This window comes from Anopheles marshallii, chromosome 3 (assembly GCF_943734725.1).
Source record: "Anopheles marshallii chromosome 3, idAnoMarsDA_429_01, whole genome shotgun sequence".
Classification (NCBI taxonomy): Eukaryota; Metazoa; Arthropoda; class Insecta; order Diptera; family Culicidae; genus Anopheles; species Anopheles marshallii.
In genome coordinates this window covers 83,186,167-83,207,042 of record NC_071327.1, presented here as the reverse complement: position 1 = coordinate 83,207,042, position 20,876 = coordinate 83,186,167, and the positions used below count along the sequence as shown (strand labels likewise).

General features: G+C 39.2%; 6 protein-coding genes across 6 annotated transcripts; 2 read left to right on the top strand and 4 right to left on the bottom strand.

Annotated features, from left to right (window-relative positions):
• Window positions 1–738: 738 nt before the first annotated feature.
• On the bottom strand, window positions 739–3,616 carry LOC128711964 (trifunctional nucleotide phosphoesterase protein YfkN). Its single transcript, XM_053806855.1, has 7 exons — window positions 3,485–3,616; window positions 2,608–3,007; window positions 2,278–2,543; window positions 2,085–2,207; window positions 1,071–2,003; window positions 899–994; window positions 739–819 (listed from the first exon to the last, which is right to left on the bottom strand). Exons 1-7 carry the CDS (start codon window positions 3,614–3,616, stop codon window positions 739–741), a joined length of 2,031 nt encoding a protein of 676 aa, XP_053662830.1.
• A 3,029-nt stretch (window positions 3,617–6,645) lies between these two features.
• Window positions 6,646–9,915, bottom strand: LOC128715430 (activin receptor type-1). Its single transcript, XM_053810327.1, has 10 exons — window positions 9,861–9,915; window positions 8,969–9,077; window positions 8,774–8,809; window positions 8,271–8,581; window positions 7,986–8,209; window positions 7,713–7,927; window positions 7,423–7,645; window positions 7,170–7,357; window positions 6,870–7,095; window positions 6,646–6,798 (listed from the first exon to the last, which is right to left on the bottom strand). Exons 1-10 carry the CDS (start codon window positions 9,913–9,915, stop codon window positions 6,646–6,648), a joined length of 1,740 nt encoding a protein of 579 aa, XP_053666302.1.
• A 353-nt stretch (window positions 9,916–10,268) lies between these two features.
• Window positions 10,269–12,489, top strand: LOC128713273 (mitochondrial intermediate peptidase). The gene is made up of 3 exons (XM_053808130.1): window positions 10,269–10,397; window positions 10,462–10,991; window positions 11,058–12,489. Exons 1-3 carry the CDS (start codon window positions 10,269–10,271, stop codon window positions 12,487–12,489), a joined length of 2,091 nt encoding a protein of 696 aa, XP_053664105.1.
• Window positions 12,490–13,261: 772 nt separating this feature from the next.
• On the bottom strand, window positions 13,262–15,974 carry LOC128711961 (cullin-4B). Its single transcript, XM_053806852.1, has 7 exons — window positions 15,842–15,974; window positions 14,384–15,765; window positions 14,079–14,306; window positions 13,906–14,013; window positions 13,661–13,831; window positions 13,447–13,599; window positions 13,262–13,357 (listed from the first exon to the last, which is right to left on the bottom strand). Exons 1-7 carry the CDS (start codon window positions 15,972–15,974, stop codon window positions 13,262–13,264), a joined length of 2,271 nt encoding a protein of 756 aa, XP_053662827.1.
• Window positions 15,975–16,902: 928 nt separating this feature from the next.
• On the top strand, window positions 16,903–18,978 carry LOC128713272 (protein tumorous imaginal discs, mitochondrial). The gene is made up of 5 exons (XM_053808129.1): window positions 16,903–17,131; window positions 17,227–17,435; window positions 17,524–18,131; window positions 18,200–18,479; window positions 18,550–18,978. Exons 1-5 carry the CDS (start codon window positions 16,903–16,905, stop codon window positions 18,976–18,978), a joined length of 1,755 nt encoding a protein of 584 aa, XP_053664104.1.
• Window positions 18,979–19,532: 554 nt separating this feature from the next.
• Window positions 19,533–20,369, bottom strand: LOC128712233 (DNA repair protein complementing XP-A cells homolog). Its single transcript, XM_053807129.1, has one exon. It carries the CDS (start codon window positions 20,367–20,369, stop codon window positions 19,533–19,535), a length of 837 nt encoding a protein of 278 aa, XP_053663104.1.
• Between the last annotated feature and the right edge of the window lie 507 nt (window positions 20,370–20,876).

The following is a 20,876-nucleotide window of genomic DNA, read 5'->3' as shown; positions in this document are numbered from 1 at the left end:
ATTATTTCTGTTAATTAAATGCAATGTTGTCCACAAATGCAATATTCTACCATTTCATCGATTGCATGCCAGCCGCTTCCAGCTTCCATCGCGATATTCGTTTATTATTTCATAAAGCGCCATTTTAAATTTTTATTATTTTTGTTTCTTCTTCTAGTCATTTTCGAATGAATTTTGTGCAAGCAGCAAGCGTGCAAGCAACGAGCCGTTGTCCGAGTTCTGATACCAGGGGAGCATCTTTCTAGCAGATAGCATTAGTTACGCTCCAGCGTGCATACAGTTGTTCCGCTTTCGCATGTATCGTTGAACGTGATAGCAGATTTTCTACTACATTGGCTATCATTATCGCATACTATCACGCAATTTGGTGCAAGTGATCAATGCCACGCTGGTGGGGAAATTAATGGCACCTGCTAGAAAAAGGGTTGATTTTGTAGCAGCTCTTATATCCCAAATCAAATACGATCGCGACATCTATTTCTCAGCATCTTGGACAGCATTATGTATTTGTTCGTAAAATATACGGTCGTCCAGTAGCACATTACAGACCATATCTAAAGAGTTTTTTTTTCAGATAATATCTGAACCAGATCGATTGTCACACAATCTGTTTATTCAAAAGGTTTAACACTAACAATATCTTTACAAATGATCCGCACGTCTTTTCGCGTAGTTTATTCCTGTTAAGGCTATGGTATATTACATTATTCTGACATGTGCACGGCCGGTACTAGAAACTTACGGGGTAAGCTCGTCGGTTTCCTTGATAACAAAATTTTTTTCAATAGTCTCTCGCCTTAAAATCATTTCTCGAATATGCTGCAGAAGAAACAAAAAACAGGGATGGATCAATTAGACTGGTTGCACTAAAATTGTAGACAAACCAATTCTATCATACATCTTCATTCTGCACGACAATAATTCTATGTTGAATTGATGGTGCAAGCTGGCAGCTGTTCTGTTCCAAATCATCTAGCGACGCACGACGTAAAAGCTGTAAAGGGATTCGAAATAAGAAACAAATTAAATCAAAGTCACAGCTATCGTTCTAACTGTACTAGCTCCATTACCTTGCCCCGATTATTACTGATGTGTTCCATTTTGGGTATCGTTACGGAAGACTTTCGCCTGATTGGAGTCGGACCATCTAGCTCAAGGTTTTCGAGCATCTGTACCATGCTGTGGCGCCGTGACAGAGTTACAAGCGACTGGCGATGTTTAGTGTGATGCGTTTTACCTAAACGAATGTCGATTGCTTTGAAATGATTCTGGATGGCCAATCCAAGCTCTGGCGCAGCATCGTCGTCTAGCAGCACACGACATCCTTTAAACATGGTATATCCATCACATCCGCCATATATATAGCTCTTAATGCATAGTGTATATTTCTGCTCCAAATTTAACCATTCATCACCAAGGCGCACCAGTTTCGGTTCTACTCGTTCACCTGGACGTTTTGTTGGGTCAAATACGAATGACATGCCCGCTATCTGAGGGAACCTTCCTTCCAACTTTGGGTACGTTGACACGGAATTTTCAAGCGCTTCGTGCAATATTTTGCCCGTAACTTCTAGTACGATTAATGGGTCTTGCATTGGTATGATATTGATCAAGTCACGCATCGTAAACGGTCCAGCGGGATGTATTTGATCAGAACGAAATGTCCCAGAGTTAATAATCACACAATCGGCGCCAGTGGCAGCAAGTGCCACATCACAAATCCAATTTCCTAGATTGGTTTCAGATGTACGAATGGCAGAAAATCTTCCTTCCAATTCTACTGTAAACATTCCCAACATTTCATCCATTTTCGATTCAATTGTTTCGGAGTATTTTTTCAACTCGTCCCTTAATGTGACGTCCTCTGAATACTGCGAAGAATTCACATCAACTTTCTCCACGTTGACCGTAATTTTACCATTCTGAGTACGTCCTAGGTTAATGCCAATCTTCGAAAATTGTCTAAAATCGGTACCCGATTTAATTACGTGTGTATCATCAATCTGCAAATTGAAAGTTGGAGAAAAATAGGATAGATTAAATGTGCTGTATTATCGTAAAGGGTAAAACAGCCGCATACGTACATTCAATATCTCATACACATGATCGTGACCACCTAATATAAGATCGATGTGCCCGCTGTGTTTGGCCAACTCAATATCGTTAGGCGTTCGCATGTGGGTTAAAGCTATGATAACTTCACAACCCTGTGCAAAAAAAATTCATAAGAATAAAAACATCGCATTTGAACTAGTGTTGCGGTTCGTTCAGAATTACCTGATTGTGTAGCTCATCTGCTAGTTGGTTTCCCGCCTTAATAAAATCAATATACGTTACTTCGTTCGGATCTATCGTCGGCAGCGTATCCAGCCACTCCTTCTCCACCAAACCAATTAGACCCACTTTCACCTCATTGTGATTTAAAATATGAGTAATTTTGCCTCCACCTAACGGTCGTCCAGTTTCGTTATCGACTACATTCGACATCAACCAGGGAAAATTAGTCTTTTCAACCCATTCGCTAAGAACATCCAATCCGTGATCTGTGGAACATCATTAGTTTCATGAGGAAGCTTATTATTTCTTTTACACTTCAGATCTTCTTACCAAAATCATGGTTACCGAAAACGGCACAGTGTGTTCCGATGGCATTTAACACGGGAACCATTTGTTCTCCTTTTGTGAAGGTGCTAAGCATGCTTGGGGAAAATGCATCACCGCTAAATAGAATCAGAGGATTCAGTTGATTGAATGATTTAACTGCCGTGCAGAACCGTGCAGCTCCACCGATTGGTTCAGATTTGCTGTTTGCATCAATGTTGTACACGTCATTGTAATGTATAATAGTTAATTTATCCACCGTAGCACCGGTCATCATGCTGCTACTGTCTCGGTCGATCCCCTGGCCAATTAACGCTGCTGAGTGAAGATTCGGTAGCAAACTCGGTGTATTGTTCTGTATCTGTGAGACGGCTCTCTTTCCGGCCTCTCTTACTTCTACGGATGCCTGCATGATTTTGGATAATAAAAACGGTACAGATATGATTTTAGGAAGTTTGGCCTTAGTGTAAGAAATTTAACCATGGTTTACACAAATAAAGTTACTGGCTACTGTACGAAATCAGAACACCTAGAACATTAAAGGGATATTAATTGTGTGTTTCACGTGCGTTGTCATGCCTATTATATACGGCGACATAGTTCATAAATCAATGCCACGAATAATTTTAACAAAAAAAAAAAACACATTTAATTAAACCAAAACATTCGAATATTGCCATTCTCATTTAGGCAAACATAACTTTTCAAACATTAGGTTTCATCTATCCGTTAATTGTTACACTAATACAAAAGAAAAGTACTGATACAATTAATTTAGGACGCCGAAGACGAAGTTACGGCCATTAAAACGTTAACGTATTAGGGGATTATCTAGGGGGAACGGTTAACCGATAAAAAAACGTTTTAAGTGAAATAACAACACCTGTTTTAGCCATCCGACAACATGTTTCAACCCCTGAGAAACCTCGGCTGTTGCTTCAATGTTTGTGGCACCACTTTCAACCAAATCACTCCATTTGGAACGTAATGCAGCTTTCGATGCGAAACCAGCCATGTTTAGCTTCCGTTTTCATACGCAAAACCGCCGTTTTATCCCTCAACAGATGACCTTCCCATGAGTTTGTTCATTAATTTCATGCTGCAACTGCGGGTGGCATCGAAAGTGTAGTATAACGACATAGCAATACCTTATTCGTTTTGGCACATGAATTTCTGATAAAGACCTTAACCTTGAATTTTATCTACGTTCGTGTGCGTGTTCGGTGCGTGTGCATGGTTACGATTCTGGCAAAGTAAAGAAATGTGAAGTAACATTTACGATATGGTTAAAGCATTTTCTGTTACAGATCACACGAAGGTTATGTTTTCTTAGCTTAGCTTCTAGCATGTGCATATTAACCAACACTGTTCACTCCACATTTGGTCACAAACTGTTTACAATCACACCTTATAAAAAAGAACAGCTTGTGTATCTTTCACAACACTTATTTTGGATTACAGCACTTTGTATCACTTTATGCTAGTTAAATAAATTCCAAACGCGGTAAACATACGCTTTGCGAATGAATTACAACACCTATTGAGATAGTTACCTTCGCCAAAGAAGCTTAGAATATGTTTTCGCAAAATACTGGTTCACAGCACCGTTGACGCATGCGTGCAACATAGACTTGTGCTCTCTCTGTTCATTCATAACACTAACACAATTACACAGAGCATACTTTGGCAAAAACAGCATGCTCTCACGTACGATGACGCAATGAAACATACTTATCGGGAATTGAATCAAAGGTTCAAACCATGCCCAATACAGCATGTGTGAAAAAGGGGGTTCATTAATGTAGTTTAGTAGTGTAAGGAATTTATGGTGTCCAGTTCGTGTAGGCTAGTAATCAATTTGTTTCTGCAACATGGGATATTCACTCCAACTTCTTCTATTATAATACAGTTACAACTTGTACACAAGTTTGTGCAAGGTCCACTACATCTACATATTGAGTTCTGTTTGAAAAGAACCATTCATTTCTTCAAACCTTATTATCTGATTCATAGATTATTGTTATCTTGACAAATTATCAAGGATAACATTGGTAGCCTCATTGGATTAACATTGGATATATTATTTTACTCTTCGTTGAACATAAACATGCTAGTCATCTTTAGGGTGTACTATTTTTCATACTTAAAATGTAATTTAGTCACTTTTTACTCTTCCAATAGGTGCAACCTGTCAGAGTAGGGTTTTAAATATCAGACGTAGTTAAGCCCAATTATTTTTTTAAAATAAACTCAACCGACAGAAAGATGGATCTTAATCTTATTTTGTTCTACGAACTTCATTGGCCCTGAACTCAGTGGCAGATCAAGCTCGGAGGGGCTGAGCGGAATGCTAGATGGAGCCCACTGCATTACATATTGACTCCACACTTCACTGCAACAGATCGGGAGGACCACCCCTACTGACAACCTTCGTGGCTCCCAGGAAGTGCTTGTTGAAAAAAAATCATTCTATCTTCCTTCGAGGCCCTTAGCGGTCACTTACTCTGCCTTCCGTTAGATCCACCACTGGTTCTAGATCACCCCAGAGCTCGGTGTCTGCCACGGTCGCTTCGTTTGCGTAGTGGATAAAATATCCCTGCCTGAACTACCATGCTTGTACAATCAGTGCATATTTTTAAAAACCCCCAACTAAAGCCCCCATTTACAACACCCCCCTACACTTCATTAAAACATAATGAATTAAACACTTTTCACATTATTGATCACTGTCTATAAGAAGATAATAAGATTAATCAACCTTTCTTCGTATTCGTCTATCGGAGCACCGTGTAAATATACATAGCAAACAATTGCTGTTTCGATGAACACGTTTTCTAAAAATTTAAAAATCTTTCGCTTGATGCTTTGAACCTACACAACAAGATCCAACCTGCTTAATGAAATAGTCGATAAACGTAAACCAATTCACCGAAATTTTCTTTATCAATTACTGAAGCACGATAAAAATGGAATCAACGACAGCTCGTAGATTTCAACGCATGCTCATTACAAACATCGACTGCTTCTTATATTTACAGCCGTATTCCTGTTGGCCACGAGTTATTGTTGTGACGTATTGCTGTTTTCATTAGGTCGTAATAGTGGATTCTATTCGAATGCTAATAGTACACATGCGATACAGCATGTATGGCTAATGCATTGTACAACTTGTTGGTAGTGTTTTGAACAATGTTGGTTGAATATTGTTAAATTATCGATAGGTTCCGATATGTTGACGTTTAAAATAAATTGTGCTTGATTCCTTATGGAGAAACCTCCATTGTTTTACTATAGCTATTATAAATATACTCATTAACATACACAAAGTATACTATTAACTTAATTTTCTTTCAAACTATGACATCAAAATCAACTTCTGTCCATGGACAAGTATACCTTTAGATTGGATTAGAATCAATTCATCCCCAAACCATTACGGATGGTTTCTATCATGATAGAGATGGGAGTTTTATTTATTTTTCAAGTATAAAAAACTATGTGAAAAACTAGTAAAAAACTATTTACATCTTTCCCTAGACAATATCTTTCTACTGTGTGTACAATCGCGAAAATAAGGATAATTTTCTTGATTGCACGATGGCAAGTACTCAAGATTTGTTTCGTTTCAGCCCACTACGAGTTTCAACGGCTCAAGACCGATGATTTCTTTAAATTAACTATTTAAAGACACATTTTGTGTTAATGATAAAGTACCGTACACTAATATCATGCCTTAAGTAATCGATCTGTTTACATTGTTTGCAGTGATGTTGTATTATAACTACTTAGATGCCGTCAAACACTTCGATAAATGTGTGTTAATCAGTTAAGCATCTCCTAATGTTGATTGGGTGATAAGCTGCTGCAATTTGAGTCTAAAACGAGAATTCAATACATGATTATTTTTACCGTAAAGAAGATTGTTTGCAATGAGTACATGCAAATTCAATCATAATAAAACTTAGATTATTAAAAAAAAACATTAAAATCATCGTATTCGACCAATTATTATTGTACATTGATCTTATTACTGTTGATTGCTCATCATACTATTACTTCGCCATCTGGGGTTATTTTTATTGTTTCGTCAGAGCTAGCCAGTTTCAACAGAGTTTTCTTAATCCTTAGCGCTGGCAATCGTACGTTTGGATTCATATGCCAGCATTCACGCATCAACTTGGACATACTAGCGAGAAACTGTGTGTTTATAAAAAGATGTAATTTTGATTAAATATTATAATAAAATATTTTTGGATAGATTAACTCACCGTATCAGAAGTCCATCGATTCTGCACCGAAGGTCTGTAGTTATCTACACATACCACTTTGCGCATTTCCTCAAAACTAGGATCAGACGATACGTAATCGAAATAGGGTACTTTATACTCTTCAGCAATACCACATGAGATAGTGCGACGGCAAACTTCCCAAAAAATTAGCCCCAATGCATAGATATCAGCTTTCCTTAAGGCGTCGAAACAATCCATGCTAATACTGGAAATTAAATTAAATGCATTTGAATAGTAATTCAATCGTTCTCATCAAACCTCTTTATGAAACAAACGTACCTTTCATCGAGCACTTCCGGGGCCATATAACGCTTTGTTCCTACACGAGCCGTATTGCCTATATCTATTTTATTGGTTGTTTGGCTGTGCATTACAGCTAAACCGAAATCCGCGATAACACATGTTCCATTGGCTCGTATTAGAATGTTTTTTGTTTTTAAATCACGATGTGCGATAGCCGGCTTACCCTAAAATACGACATAACGATTAGATTTTTGAAATATTCGGCTGTATATGCGAAAGGTTGGCTTACCTCGGTTCCAAAGATCTCCGTATGAAGATGCACCATACCGTTGGCAATGGAAAGACAAATAGTGACCATTTGGTGTGTTGTAATTGCGGTACGATTAAGATAATCAAACAAGGATCCTTGCGGATAATAGTGTGTAATGAGCCATAATTGGGTGCAAGAGTTTCTCGAAGTCATGTCCGAACCAACATACCCCAGTATGTTTTCGTGCCGTAACAGAACCGTCCTAAAACGTTCGATAAACAACATAAATAAACAAAATGCTCTTATCTTTTGTTTACGTTTCCACATACCCATAAATTTCCGTTTCACGTTTCCAGGAATCTTCATCACGGCTAAAGAAAATTTTCACAGCAACACTTTCGCCATGCCAAATACCGCGCCATACTTCTCCATAACGACCACGACCGATGCATTCGCAAAGAGACACCTGCTTAGCAAGAGTACGTTGTATAAGCAAAGGCAGTCCACTACCAGAGCCAGAAGTAACGGAGTGTTGTAAATATTCCTACAAGGTTGATCTCAATTTTAGCAAACAAAAAAAAAAAAAATATTAGCCAACATACTCGCAACGTGCTGTCTCCCGCACTGGTAGCTCGTAGTACATCGTCGTTTGTGTAATAGGTTTCAGGATCATATTTAGTTCGACAAGCGTTCATTCGTTTTTTATGGGCCCGACGCATACAATAAATAGCAGTAACAGCAAGAATTACGACTGTGCCAAATGGTACAAGAATAGCAGCTGCCATCTTCAATACGAACGGATCGGCCACTGGGACTGTATTTGAAACTGTAAAACACCACAGACAAATTATTCTGGCCCCTTTCTAAATGAAACGGTAAAAATATACCTTTCATGGGAGGTAGTTCTGGAAAAGATCCGTTATTGCAATAATCACCCGTGCAGCATTCGATGTTATACATTCCGGTATTGGAAACATGGCGTTTCTTTGGTCCACCGCCGTCACCAGAGTTTGTTTTCTGATTTTGACGGCAATATAGCGGCAATTGCTCGTGTTCGGTAGTACATCCTCGTTGTACATTTTCATTTCCTTCGGGATCACGGGTTCGTGATTTCCAGCATTGGATAGCATTTTGGCAGTAGTGTGCGTGAATCGCCGTATCAGCACAGTCTGGTGGTTCGCAAGAATAACATTTATATCTGAAATCATATTAAATTGTTTTATTTCCAAAGCTTGTAAAACGATTAGGGCAAACATAGTAATGTAATTAAACAAACATAATATAACAGTGCAAGAAAAACACACAGACATCAGAAACTTACAATGAATAAAGTTAAGAAACTAAAAACTAATTTGAACCAGGAAGATGTTTAATTGTTCAGCCCTGTTACCTTCGTTTCATCCGCTTGTTTGACTTCGAGTGCCTTCTATTTATCACCAAAGTAGCAACACAGTCCAGAGCACACATACATATTATACAAATGCCAAAATGTAAATACATAAATATTTCCATAATCAACGGCATAAGTCATTGGCCAGTGATCTGTTAAAATTATTTACATTAAAATGGGATTACATTCGCTTACCTGGGATGAACAAGAACAGTATTTTGAATAGGAAGATTATGATTTCCAAGAGGAGATTCCATGTCATTATCATCCATATCATCTAGTAGTTTGCCGTCTTCTAGGTCTCCTGGAAAGTGCATAAATACATATGTACATATTATTCAAACATTATAATTACAATTTATAACTTGGAACAAGTCTGTCAAGTTTGCCTTTCCTTGATGGCTTTTTTGTTTGCCTGTTTTTTATATTGCCTATCTCTCCTCGTTGAATCGTTGTAAGACCCATTGAGGCAAACAGTTTGAATTAATAAACTCAAGTAAACAAGTATAAAACTACTGAACAAATGATTAGAACTAGTACGAAAGGAACAATCTGTTGTATGCCTATTTTAAGTTTTACTCTTAAACCTATAGTTTATTTAGTTTTGCTTCGTTGTGCACAATATAATAAGAATAATGATAGCATTCCTTTCACCATGGCGGGGACCACTTTCTTATGCTTTACGGCAGTCGTTTAGCGTTCCGTTTGAACAACAATGAATGTTGTTGTAATTTTGTACATCAGATCCGATGTGGTAGCACCGATACAATTGTACTCCTAAATTCACGTTAAACCTTGCACGCTCGCTTTAAAGCATTATACTACATCTAACAAGCTTTGCTACCCTTCTTGGTTCGTTTACTAAATAACAAAATTATCCACTGTATATGTTCTCTCTCTCTTTCTCTCTTTCTCTCTAAGGTGTTTCTGAACATTTTTGTTTCGTTCATCCACGGTCTGGTACAACAGTACACGGAATTTGTAAACCGCTATACTGCTGTCTTACTATAATCCTGCAACTAGAACCGCAACTTCATAGTGTACTATATAACTTTGTACACCATTTACGTATGTTAATATGATTTACCTCTGCATATATTCAATATAAGCACACAAATTACAAACAGTCTAGCCAACACCATTTTGCTTTTGTTTTCTTTGTATCTTTGAAGTTTTCTTCATATTCCCACAAACGACAGGAATGCTGTCATGTAGTTTATAAGCTAAAGTTCAATGGTCGGTTTGGTATGGAATTAGCTAAAAATTATCAGATGTAGTTTGTCCAATGCATAATTTATTCCTTTAATGCATTGAAGAACGGAAGAATATAAATTTTCAAATTTTAATGATCGCTATTCGCATACTTTATTTTAAATGGGAAAATCGCCATTGTCCACTTTGACAGGTGTTTCTGTAGAAATTGGCAGAACAGATTTCGTCCTACGTACTTCTCGAAGTACGCGGAATATTAAAACAAGAAACAAAAATAAGCGAAATGTTACGTCGGACCCAAACATTCCGCATTCCTATTCGATTACAACGAATGGTGACTACATGGTCTCCATTGACCACTGCATTCAACACTCGTCCGGAAAAGCGTATAAATTTCACCAAGAATGAAGTGGTTTGTTAACGATATTGGTTTTGCATCGACTAGGTTCTATCTGCTCTTTGTTGTTGTCTTTTAGGGACTGTTTGGTATACCGGAACTCACATCGCATGAAGGGTTTTATGTACTTAAGGAAAAGGCCATGTTCAAAACCGATGATCTTATCGAGGAAGCAACTTCACCAAACCGCCGACGAAAAATGGTTATGATCTTTGATGAGCTTTCCGATACGCTATGCAAAGTGGCGGATCTGTCGGAGTTCATTCGCTTAGCTCACCCGGCAGCTAATTATTGCTACGCAGCTGAGGACGCTTGTATTACTATTAGTGGCATTGTGGAGAAATTGAATACCCATAAAAAGTTATTTAACTCATTGAAAACCGTCGTAGACAACGGAGACAAATTAGAGACTACCGACGTCGATAAGCATGTGGCCAGATTATTTCTTTTTGATTTCGAACAAAGTGGTATTCATCTGGAGGAGAAAGCACGGCAACGAGTGGTGTTTTTAAATGATTGCATTCTTCAACTTGGTCAACGGTTCATGGCCGGAGCCGTAAATCCTAGACAAATTTCAAGAAACATTCTTCCTGCTGCTATTTTACCTTTGTTAGTGTTCTTAAAGCGTTACTAGAACATTTGGATGCATACTTAACCAAGTCTCCTGTTTTGCAGCTTTCCTTCAGATGGTGACCATATTCTCGTATCCGGATTGTATGCCGATTCTGCAAACAGTAAGGCTCGGGAGTCAGCATATCGCTTATTTCTTTATCCAGATAAGGATCAGGAGCGTCTATTGTCGGAAATGCTAAAATGCCGACACGAACTTGCCACAGTCTGCGGATTTCCAACATACGCCCACCGAGCACTGAAAGCAAGCACTGTGGAAACACCGGAGATGGTGGATTTGTTTTTAGATGCTCTCAACGAACAGCTGGGTCCTCGTGCAGCTAAAGATTTTTCTATTATGCAGAAAATGAAAACTGCAGAATGTGGCCATGATGTTCCGCTGGCTTCTTGGGACACCCCATACTACACGTCTTGCTTGAAGCGCAAATATCTACAGGCAAATACTTCAGAATTTTCACCCTACTTCAGTATAGGAGCATGCATGGAAGGTTTGAACCTACTTATGAACGGACTGTTCGGTATCAATTTGAAAAATGTGGAAATGGAGCCGGGAGAATCCTGGTGTCATGATATATATAAGCTGGCCGTTGTACATGAGACGGAGGGTTTGCTTGGCTATATTTATTGTGATCTTTTTGAGCGGCAAGGAAAACCGAACCAAGATTGCCATTTTACGATCCAGGGAGGCAAAATATTGCCAGATGGAAGTTTTCAAAACCCAATCGTTGTCGTCATGCTGAATCTTACGCAACCCCGTTGGTCAGGACCGACACTGCTAGCTCCTTCTATGGTGGACAATCTCTTTCATGAGATGGGACACGCAATGCATTCGATGCTCGCAAGAACGGAATATCAACATGTGACTGGTACACGTTGTAGCACAGACTTTGCAGAGGTTCCTTCAGTGTTGATGGAATATTTTGCAAATGACCCACGAGTGATAAGATCCTTTGCTAAACATTTTCAAACCCAAGAACCAATGCCTGAAGAAATGTTACAACGACTATGCACATCGAAACATTTATTTGCTTCGAGCGAAACACAGCTGCAAGTGTTTTATTCTGCACTGGATCAGGTTTACCACGGAGATCACGGTCTGCATGGGGAAAACACAACTGCCACACTTAGAAGAGTGCAAGAGAAATATTACGGTCTTCCTTACGTGGAAAATACCGCATGGCAGCTCCGTTTTTCTCATCTGGTCGGATACGGTGCAAAGTATTACTCATACCTTATTTCGAGAACAATTGCTTCATGGATATGGCAAACTTATTTTGAACAGGATCCATTCAGTCGAACACAAGGTGAAAAATATCGTCGTGGATGTCTAGCATATGGTGGTGGTATTCCAAGTCGTTTGTTAGTTTCAAACTTCTTGGGACGAGAGATTAATCCCACAAATTTAACTTCAAGCCTAATTAACGAGATTGATGCTTGTAACGATCGTTTAAAACACATGGACGATCATTTCCGGTAGTTCAATTGATATCAAAAGCGTACATTCAACTGTATTTGTGTTGAAAATAAAATAAACCTGTACAGGGAGAACAATGTTCAAGGAAATCATTTAATCCTCAGAGCTCTCGGTTTACTCTATTCGTATTTAGTTGTAGAAGAATAGGTAGCCCTGCGTACGGAAGAACGGAACGGATGAGATAATATAACGGTAGATACATTTGCTACTATCCGAAAATATTATCTCACTTAAAGGGGAGGAGTAGAGTCGTATATGACATAGGGATTAACAACATATCATTACGGAAGAAATCATCCAACAATATCAATATAATATTGTTGAACACAGTGTCTCAAGGCTTTCGAAAATAAAGTAGACTTTAAAATTGTTCTAATTATACAAATATTAACACAAATTCTCAGCACTCATACATACATACACACTCTTCGGAGATTTATTACAAAATGTACATACGGTTGTTTCAAATCAACGATTGTGAAGTATTCTGCTTAAAAGATATAGCCTGCATTTAACATGACTATATTCCTTATCATTTAACGAACCGTGTGTAAAATGCGACTAACATTTTTGTCGAGTTTAACACGACCGGTGAGAAAGATATCTGCAACCAAAAGTGATTTATGTATATATATATATAGATATTGAGTTTTTTTTTTGCTCTGTGGAATCTTGCATGTCTAGAAGCTTGGTGTTTTGTTTTACTGACACAAGAGATATTTTTGCAGACAGAATTTTAATTTTACCTACTGTCTGTTATCGCTTTCCGAAGAAATTAAGCAACGTAGTTATACTGGTTTTGATTATCCTTATCTCGTTCCATATAATCCCGATCTATTAAAGATTCGATACGTTTCTTTAAGTCTGCCGGCTGAAATGATCAAAACAAAATATTATAGCATATAGATGATCTACAGCATAAAAGGTTCATCATTAGGGCCTTTAATCAAAATTACCCACCTTAACTGGAAAGGTTAGCTGTTTATACAGTTCCGTGATCAATAAGTTGTGGCTAAGGGTTTTTCTCATCTTCATAATACGCACAATCGCAGCATCAATTTGATACTGACGATCCTGGTATACACGTTCTTCAGTGGCCTTTTGTTCTTCGGTCTAAAAAAAAACAATAGTCAACTAATATACATGCATAATATGCTTCATATAACTGACATACCGTTTCCTTCATTTGAATTTGATTAATCTTGATCCTAAATAACTTATTGGTGAACTCGTTATTGAAATGAAAGTTATCAGTGTTTTCCACCTCACGACCTTTGGGTACTTTTGTTAGAACGCGTGCCTTTCCACAGGCAAGTGATTGCAGGGTGCGCTTCAATTCTCCAATCTGTTGGCAGATAGATTAATACACTATCAATATTTAAGCATTTAGGATTTTTTTATAAACATTATTTACAATACCTCTATTACAACTGCGGCACGTATTTCTTCGAATGAGATAGCAGCGTTGTAGTTGAATAGTAGCAATACTAAAGCTTGAAACAGAGATACTTGCAAATCTTTCGGTCCCTGTAAATAAAACGATATTGATAGTTTTATAGCTTGCGCACCTAAATGGTGTGAAATGCGCTTACCGCATCAAATTGTGCCTTAAGTACGCAATGGCCAAGCGTTGGCTGCCATTGAAGCTTTCGTCCACTGTGTTTTGCTAAGTAAAATTTGTTGAAGATCGATTGGTACTGTAACAGCTCCTGCGGAAGTGTTACTTCCATTACCGGATAAGTTGGCCAGAATCCCATTGTCAGTATGTTTACAGTCAGATCGATATTTTGAAGCTCTTTATGTTCCGAATTTTGCATACTCTACGAAGATATAAAAAAGTACAAGAGATATGTAGCTAAGAGCAATTTAGCTTGGAAGATAAGCGTTACAATCTTACCTGTTTAAACGCAAAATTTATATCTCTGCTTAGTTCCATGTCCTTAAACATGCCTTCCAGCTTCGAAGTAAACCCTCCACCACATTCTTGCTTCAGTTTTGACAACATGCTTTTCTCTGCGTCAACAGAGGCGGACTTACCAACCAACAGACGTTTAGCTAAATCTTTTTTGTAAAACGCTTCAAAAACATCTTTGCCATGAATGAATCTAAACTGCACCATGATCTTATCCAGAATCTGCTCTAATTCTTCCTCCGTGGCTTCTTTGTTTCCAGCTCGTAGTTTCATGTCAACATACTTTGCGATCAATTCAGCAGGTTTGTTAGATCGTTGATTAATGAAGTACTCGAATGCTTCACGTAGTGAGTTGCCGAATTTTTCATTCTTTTCGAAACATGAATTGACAATATTATCCATTTTGTCTTTATAGTCCAGCAAATCCTGCACCATAGATTTGTCCTTCTCCGGATCGATGACAATTGTACGGCCTTTCTTTTTTATGTATGCATTAAAATGTGCACACAGCTCTGTGGTACCATTCTTCACACGACAAAACAATTTGTAAAGCCGAGTTAGATCGTTAAGCCGATTTTCCTCAAGAAGTTGATCCAATCCTTTCTGCAGTATTCCAGTTACGTGTTCGTTGATTAACTGTCTCTCAACGGTTACAATTAGCTGATGCTTAGTGCAGCCATCGAGATAATGTTCCAGGCGTTCTTCTTCTTCATTTAATCGTTTATCGACATGTTGCAAATAGTCTGGTACATCCAGTTCTTCCATCTTAGCCTGTCCCTCCGCTTGATACAAATGTTTCGTTGCCATAAGGAACTTTTGTTCAAATGCATCCCGATAGATTTGTAGATCGGACAACATTCTTAAAAGGCTTTTCAATAGTGATCTATCGACAGTATCGCCATGGCGTTCTTTTTCAATGAGTATTAGAATTCCTTCAACGGTACGAGCTTGAACTAAATTGTTCATAGCAATATGATCACGAAAAAGTTCTAATCCCATCTCCCAGATAGAGTGAACGGTTGGGTTATTTAAGACGTATATACGATCGAGATAGAGAAATATGCTACGTATCATGATCATCTGCTGGCAGTGCGATTGCCAATAGTCGTTCATTTTCTTAAGATATACCAACTTGTCTCCAGACTCAGACAAAAATGGTACAATATTTGCCTTCACATGCTGCTCTACTAAGGCCGTCAGATTAACGTACAATTGTGAATCCATCTTGTCTTCACACATGTGCGAAACCGCCTGGCAGAGGCATTCCAGCGAATATTCTATCGGCGTAGATGTCTGAATAGCAATCACCGCTTTGCGTAGTTGGTTCCATGTAGTTTCTTCAAAATTTTCCGGTATTGAGGGATAAGCTGAAAATAAAGGTACAGAACAGATATTCACAATCAAAAACAAGCATAATAAATACCTGGCTATCCAGTTACTTACATTTCATATTTTTTATAATAAGTTTTTTAACATCACCAGGCTTCCCCGTGGTTGTCGTTTTAATAATCGCTCCATTAATAGGGTTCAATGCCGAAAAATTGGCCCGCTTTTTATCATTTTCAGTGTGGTGCATTTTTTCCGTTTTACAAAACACTGTGTAGGTAATTAGACGATTTGGATGCTGCAATTCAACGTTTCCTCGGAATTCCTATTGTTTGTTGAACACTATGGCGCATTCAATAAGGATGCGATTTTCTTATAGTTTTTCTTTTTTCACAGAATTGACCTCAATGTCGTTTTGCAATCGAAGCAATGCTTGAACCGTTCTTACTTATGAATTACACTTTAATCATGTATTGAGGAACTGTAGTGTGCAAATTTATATACTGCAGCATACATTCTTTGCAACAATACTCGAGCTAATGAAAAAAAAAATAAAATAAATTGACTGAATGGTCACGGATCAACCGCTAACAACAATGCTACTTTACACAGCCCCCAAGAAAACGTGTAACCCAACAGTATATTTTTGTCGAGGAAAAACTTCGCACGATTATGAGCTTGGTTTATGTGTAGAATTTCCGCTAAAGACTCACACCAAACATTCGCCACACTCGGAAGCTATTTTATTGGTTAACAATTGTGCTGTCGTTGTTGGAACTGTCAATCCCGCGTTACTGTTCGTTTATATCGTGTGGTCAATTGTAGGAATGTCTGGGCGCAACTTTCAATAACGATATACATACCTTGGTTATCTATGCTGAAAACTACTCAGCACGCTAATATAAACGAGGTTGTTTGCACTATGGTCGCTTGTTGCGATGAAGCGTATCTCAGGTCGCGATTTTTATACAATATGTGACTTTTTAAAACATCTATTCATCCATTATTTCGTACAAAAAAAAAATTATTCAAACTATAAGCTTTTTTTAATTCACCCTTCATTCCATATTTGATTATCTTCGTAAATCGTTGTACTAACGTCAAGTTATCAAATAGAATTTGACAGTTCGTTCCTACAGTAAAAACACACCAAAAAATACCGAATCTTCCGCGAGAAAATGGGTTCGCGAGGAATACTGCAAATTATTTCACCGAAAAGTTTTGGCTTTTTAAACAACAGATTCTCGTGCCGGTCTGCATCCATCGGTGTGGCTAATTCTGCTGTGGCCGCTTGTAGCGGATGCAATTGCATCACCTCGAACCAGCAACCCATCAGCAGGTACTTGTTCACGCCGGCGACCACCAATGACCGCCGTCTCCAGCGACTCGAGCCATCGAGTTCCAGATGTGAGTTGCAGAAGATTACACCCATATTACATCATATTTTATTATCGGCCTAGCAAATGCAGCATCTGAAAAATAACATCATATTTTCCTTCTAGACAACACTTTACCGAGCACGCGGTCGTTTTACACTTCAAACATTCTGCGTAAAAAGGACTATTACACCACACTCGGAGTGACGAAAAACGCCTCATCAAAAGAAATCAAAAAGGCGTATTATCAGCTTGCGAAGAAATATCACCCCGATACTAACAAGGACGATCCAAATGCGGGGAAAAAATTTCAGGAAGTTTCTGAAGCCTACGAGGTAAACCCAACCGTGACATTTCCTGCCGTGCAATCTTACATAACGGAACACAAAAATCCAATTCTTACGTGCCCGTCTTTCGTGTTAGGTTCTGAGCGATGAAACGAAACGTCGTGAGTATGACACATTCGGACAAACTTCCGAACAGATGGGTCGCGCGGGTAGTGGTCCGGGACCAGGTGCTGGACCGCAGGGCTTCTCTCAAAACTGGCAGTTTCGTTCAACAATCGATCCAGAAGAACTATTCCGGAAGATCTTCGGAGACGGTGGATTTCAGTCAGGGTTTGAAGATTTTAGCGATTCCAAGTTTGGTTTTGGCGGCGCTCAGGAGGTCATGATGAATCTTACTTTTGCCCAAGCGGCACGGGGCGTTAACAAGGATATCGACGTGAATGTGGTCGATACGTGTCCAAAGTGTACGGGTTCACGGTGCGAACCAGGCACCAAACCGGGCAAGTGCCAGTACTGTAATGGCACCGGGATGGAAACCATTTCGACAGGGCCGTTTGTGATGCGATCAACATGTCGTTACTGTCAAGGCACCCGTATGTACATCAAGTATCCTTGTCTGGAGTGTGGTGGTAAGGGACAGACTGTACAGAGAAAGCGAATAACAGTACCGGTACCAGCCGGAATTGAGGATGGACAAACGGTTCGAATGAATGTTGGAAGCAAAGAGATCTTCATTACGTTTAGGTATATTTTCATGGACATTTTCCTCAATTACAAGTTTGAAAGCTAATCAATCAACCATTTTTCATTAGAGTCGAAAAAAGCCGCTATTTTCGGAGGGATGGAGCAGATGTGCACACGGATGCAAATATTTCGCTTTCGCAAGCTATACTTGGTGGAACAATACGGGTCCAGGGCGTGTACGAAGATCAGACGATTCAAATTACACCAGGAACTTCCTCTCACACAAGAATAACGCTCACCGGAAAGGGTTTGAAGCGAGTGAACAGCTACGGCAGCGGAAACCATTATGTACATTTGAAAATTCAAATTCCAACTAGGCTAACACCTAAACAAAAAGCGCTTATACAGGTAAGGGATATTTATATAAGCACTTGTTATCCATCGTTTCTGTACGTTAATGTTTTTTTTTCTTTTTCAGGCATACGCTGAACTGGAGGACGATACGCCCGGTCAGATAATGGGTGTTACGTTTAAAACCGACGGTAAGTCTTCATCTTCCGGTTCAGGCACATCTAGCAGCGGTTCATCCACATCCTTCTCCACTTCCTCTTCCTCCTGGTCCTCTTCAAATGTATCTGACAAGCACACACAGGGTGCCCGCGATGAAGAAGGCTACGATAAGTATAAACCACATGATCCAACCGATACTCATCAATACCGCAAGGAGCGGTTTGATACGCGATTTTATTACGCCCTCGGGGCGCTGCTCGTGGCGGGTTGGTTTGTATACTACACAAACAAACAGACAGACGCACAATTCGAACGCGAACGATTGGCAGCGCTCGAGCGGAAACGGATAGCCCTCGGGGCCTTCAAGGATTTGAACAGTCCGCAAAATGAGCCCTGAACATAAACGAGCTGAAACGCAACGTCATCAAACAACGATTGTTAAGCGGTGGTGACTGTGTTATTGGTGCTATATTGGAATAAGTGCAGATATATTAACATTGGAAGCAAACACAAGCTTAAATTAATAAATAATCAACAATCACCCTTAACGATCGTTGTTTGATTCTTTACCATAGAGTGTCCCCAGTTCAGACGCAATACGTTAACTTAAATTTAAATTTAACGTTTTCATAACGATTTGTTCGTTGCAGGTGGGAAAGTATCTTATGCGGAGCCGCAGGAGCTAACGGATATAGTACGTGAAGCGCTGAAAGACCGCACTCCTCTTCCGACGACCAGCGTAGAGGAAAAGGGTACTCCAAAGACAAAAAATGAGCAGGAAGCGGCTCAAACGCGAAGCAGCAATTAAGTTAGTTTAAAGCAAACCACGCATAAAAAATAAGTCAGTTGAAACAGTTTCTTTTTCCAGCAGAGCTGAAATTGCCTGTTTTAATGATAATTACAAAAGGGCCATGATACAAAACATGAGCGTACATCTAACATGAAGCCACATTACATTTTCTCGTACGTTTCCGAATGTCCACAAGATTCGCATGTTCTCGTGTAGTTGTCTTCTACCTTGTTGTATACCTCTGATTCACCATAGGAGTGTACGTGCACCTGAACCGTTTTATCGTACAGACTGCTCCTTACATCCATCCGTAGCTCCTTCAGCCGCTTGTTGTATTTCTTAACCTTCGCCACTTCACGCTTTTCTTCTCGTTCTTGTTTTTCTTGCATTAGCTTCTCTTCGCTGCCCCAAATTTCTAACGCGCGCTTCTCGATCTGTAAATGCAAGTACAGTTTCATCTCACCCCATCGAACATTGTGAGGGTTTTTGCGGCTTATGTACTTCAAGGGTGGCTCACGACTGTCCAAATCGCAATCTTTCAGCAGATACTCCTGTTTAGCCTCGGTACGTGTGATTAGCGAATGCTGACCGTCCGGTTCTCGACATGCATCACATACCGAATAGTCGAATGTGCTGAGTAGGTAGGAGTCCGCAATTCGATCACCACACTCCAGACATTCATCGTACTCTATGGGCAGGGGTATCGCATCCGATTCCGGTATAGGTTCTAATTGATCACCAACCTCTTCCTCGGTCGGATTGGTCCGTTGCTCAATCAGGAAACCGCCACCACTGTCGATGTACTTTGTTCCGGACACTTTTATTACGTTGTTTACCGAAACGGCCGTTTCGGGTTGTTTCTTTTCAGAACTGTACGGATGCGTTAAAAGCCGGGCCTGCCGCAAATTAAGCGCTTTTTGGCGGTTTTCTTCGATACGTTTGCGTTGGTAATTGGTCAAGTTTCCCTCCTTCGAGCAGCATCCTTTTTTTTCACTCATTTCCAATGGCCGGTTCAGAAACAATTGGACGACAAACAAAGTTGCGAAATCGCATAAACAAGCTCCATCCGATTGTCAAACCAAACTCGAAAAATCAATTCGGAAGCTTTAACGACAATTAAGTCTTTAAGGTTAAACGTAAACAGTAATATCATATGTTTTATACATAAGCACAATGCATGCCTATTATGAGCAAACTAATAAACGTAATATACCATGTGCATGTGCAATGAGCGTCGAATTATAGGAGCTTCGTTGTTTGATTTTCCTGTTTACCGATTCATCAAATTACTCGATGAAATGCAAATGTCAGACTACGTTGGTACAAGGTACAATCTCACTCACTGTAATTGTTTGATTTCGTTAGCCACCTACAGTTTACGATGAGATAGATTGAAATTCAGTTAATATTTATTGGAAACACGTCCAACCAATTTAATATCAAAGTGAAACGTCACGATGTCACATAAACTTATTTAACGAATTTCAATTCAATAAAAAACACAG

Excerpts from the sequence above, each read along its gene's own strand:
- LOC128711964 (XM_053806855.1), bottom strand. The coding sequence starts at position 3,616 with ATGGCTGGTTTCGCATCGAAAGCTGCATTACGTTCCAAATGGAGTGAT. Across the intron at positions 3,008-3,484 it reads TTGTCGGATGGCTAAAACAG|GCATCCGTAGAAGTAAGAGA; the intron begins GTGTTGTTATTT and ends AAAATCATGCAG. Across the intron at positions 2,544-2,607 it reads TTTCGGTAACCATGATTTTG|ATCACGGATTGGATGTTCTT; the intron begins GTAAGAAGATCT and ends GATGTTCCACAG.
- LOC128715430 (XM_053810327.1), bottom strand. The coding sequence starts at position 9,915 with ATGGTGTTGGCTAGACTGTTTGTAATTTGTGTGCTTATATTGAATATA. Across the intron at positions 9,078-9,860 it reads TATATTGAATATATGCAGAG|GAGACCTAGAAGACGGCAAA; the intron begins GTAAATCATATT and ends TGCACTTTCCAG. Across the intron at positions 7,096-7,169 it reads CCGGAAGTGCTCGATGAAAG|TATTAGCATGGATTGTTTCG; the intron begins GTACGTTTGTTT and ends TTTAATTTCCAG.
- LOC128713273 (XM_053808130.1), top strand. The coding sequence starts at position 10,269 with ATGTTACGTCGGACCCAAACATTCCGCATTCCTATTCGATTACAACGA. Across the intron at positions 10,398-10,461 it reads ATTTCACCAAGAATGAAGTG|GGACTGTTTGGTATACCGGA; the intron begins GTTTGTTAACGA and ends GTTGTCTTTTAG. Across the intron at positions 10,992-11,057 it reads CCTGCTGCTATTTTACCTTT|CTTTCCTTCAGATGGTGACC; the intron begins GTTAGTGTTCTT and ends CCTGTTTTGCAG.
- LOC128711961 (XM_053806852.1), bottom strand. The coding sequence starts at position 15,974 with ATGCACCACACTGAAAATGATAAAAAGCGGGCCAATTTTTCGGCATTG. Across the intron at positions 14,014-14,078 it reads TTAAGGCACAATTTGATGCG|GGACCGAAAGATTTGCAAGT; the intron begins GTAAGCGCATTT and ends TTTTATTTACAG. Across the intron at positions 13,358-13,446 it reads AGCTAACCTTTCCAGTTAAG|CCGGCAGACTTAAAGAAACG; the intron begins GTGGGTAATTTT and ends TGATCATTTCAG.
- LOC128713272 (XM_053808129.1), top strand. The coding sequence starts at position 16,903 with ATGGGTTCGCGAGGAATACTGCAAATTATTTCACCGAAAAGTTTTGGC. Across the intron at positions 17,436-17,523 it reads AAGTTTCTGAAGCCTACGAG|GTTCTGAGCGATGAAACGAA; the intron begins GTAAACCCAACC and ends CTTTCGTGTTAG. Across the intron at positions 18,132-18,199 it reads GAGATCTTCATTACGTTTAG|AGTCGAAAAAAGCCGCTATT; the intron begins GTATATTTTCAT and ends ATTTTTCATTAG.
- LOC128712233 (XM_053807129.1), bottom strand. The coding sequence starts at position 20,369 with ATGAGTGAAAAAAAAGGATGCTGCTCGAAGGAGGGAAACTTGACCAAT.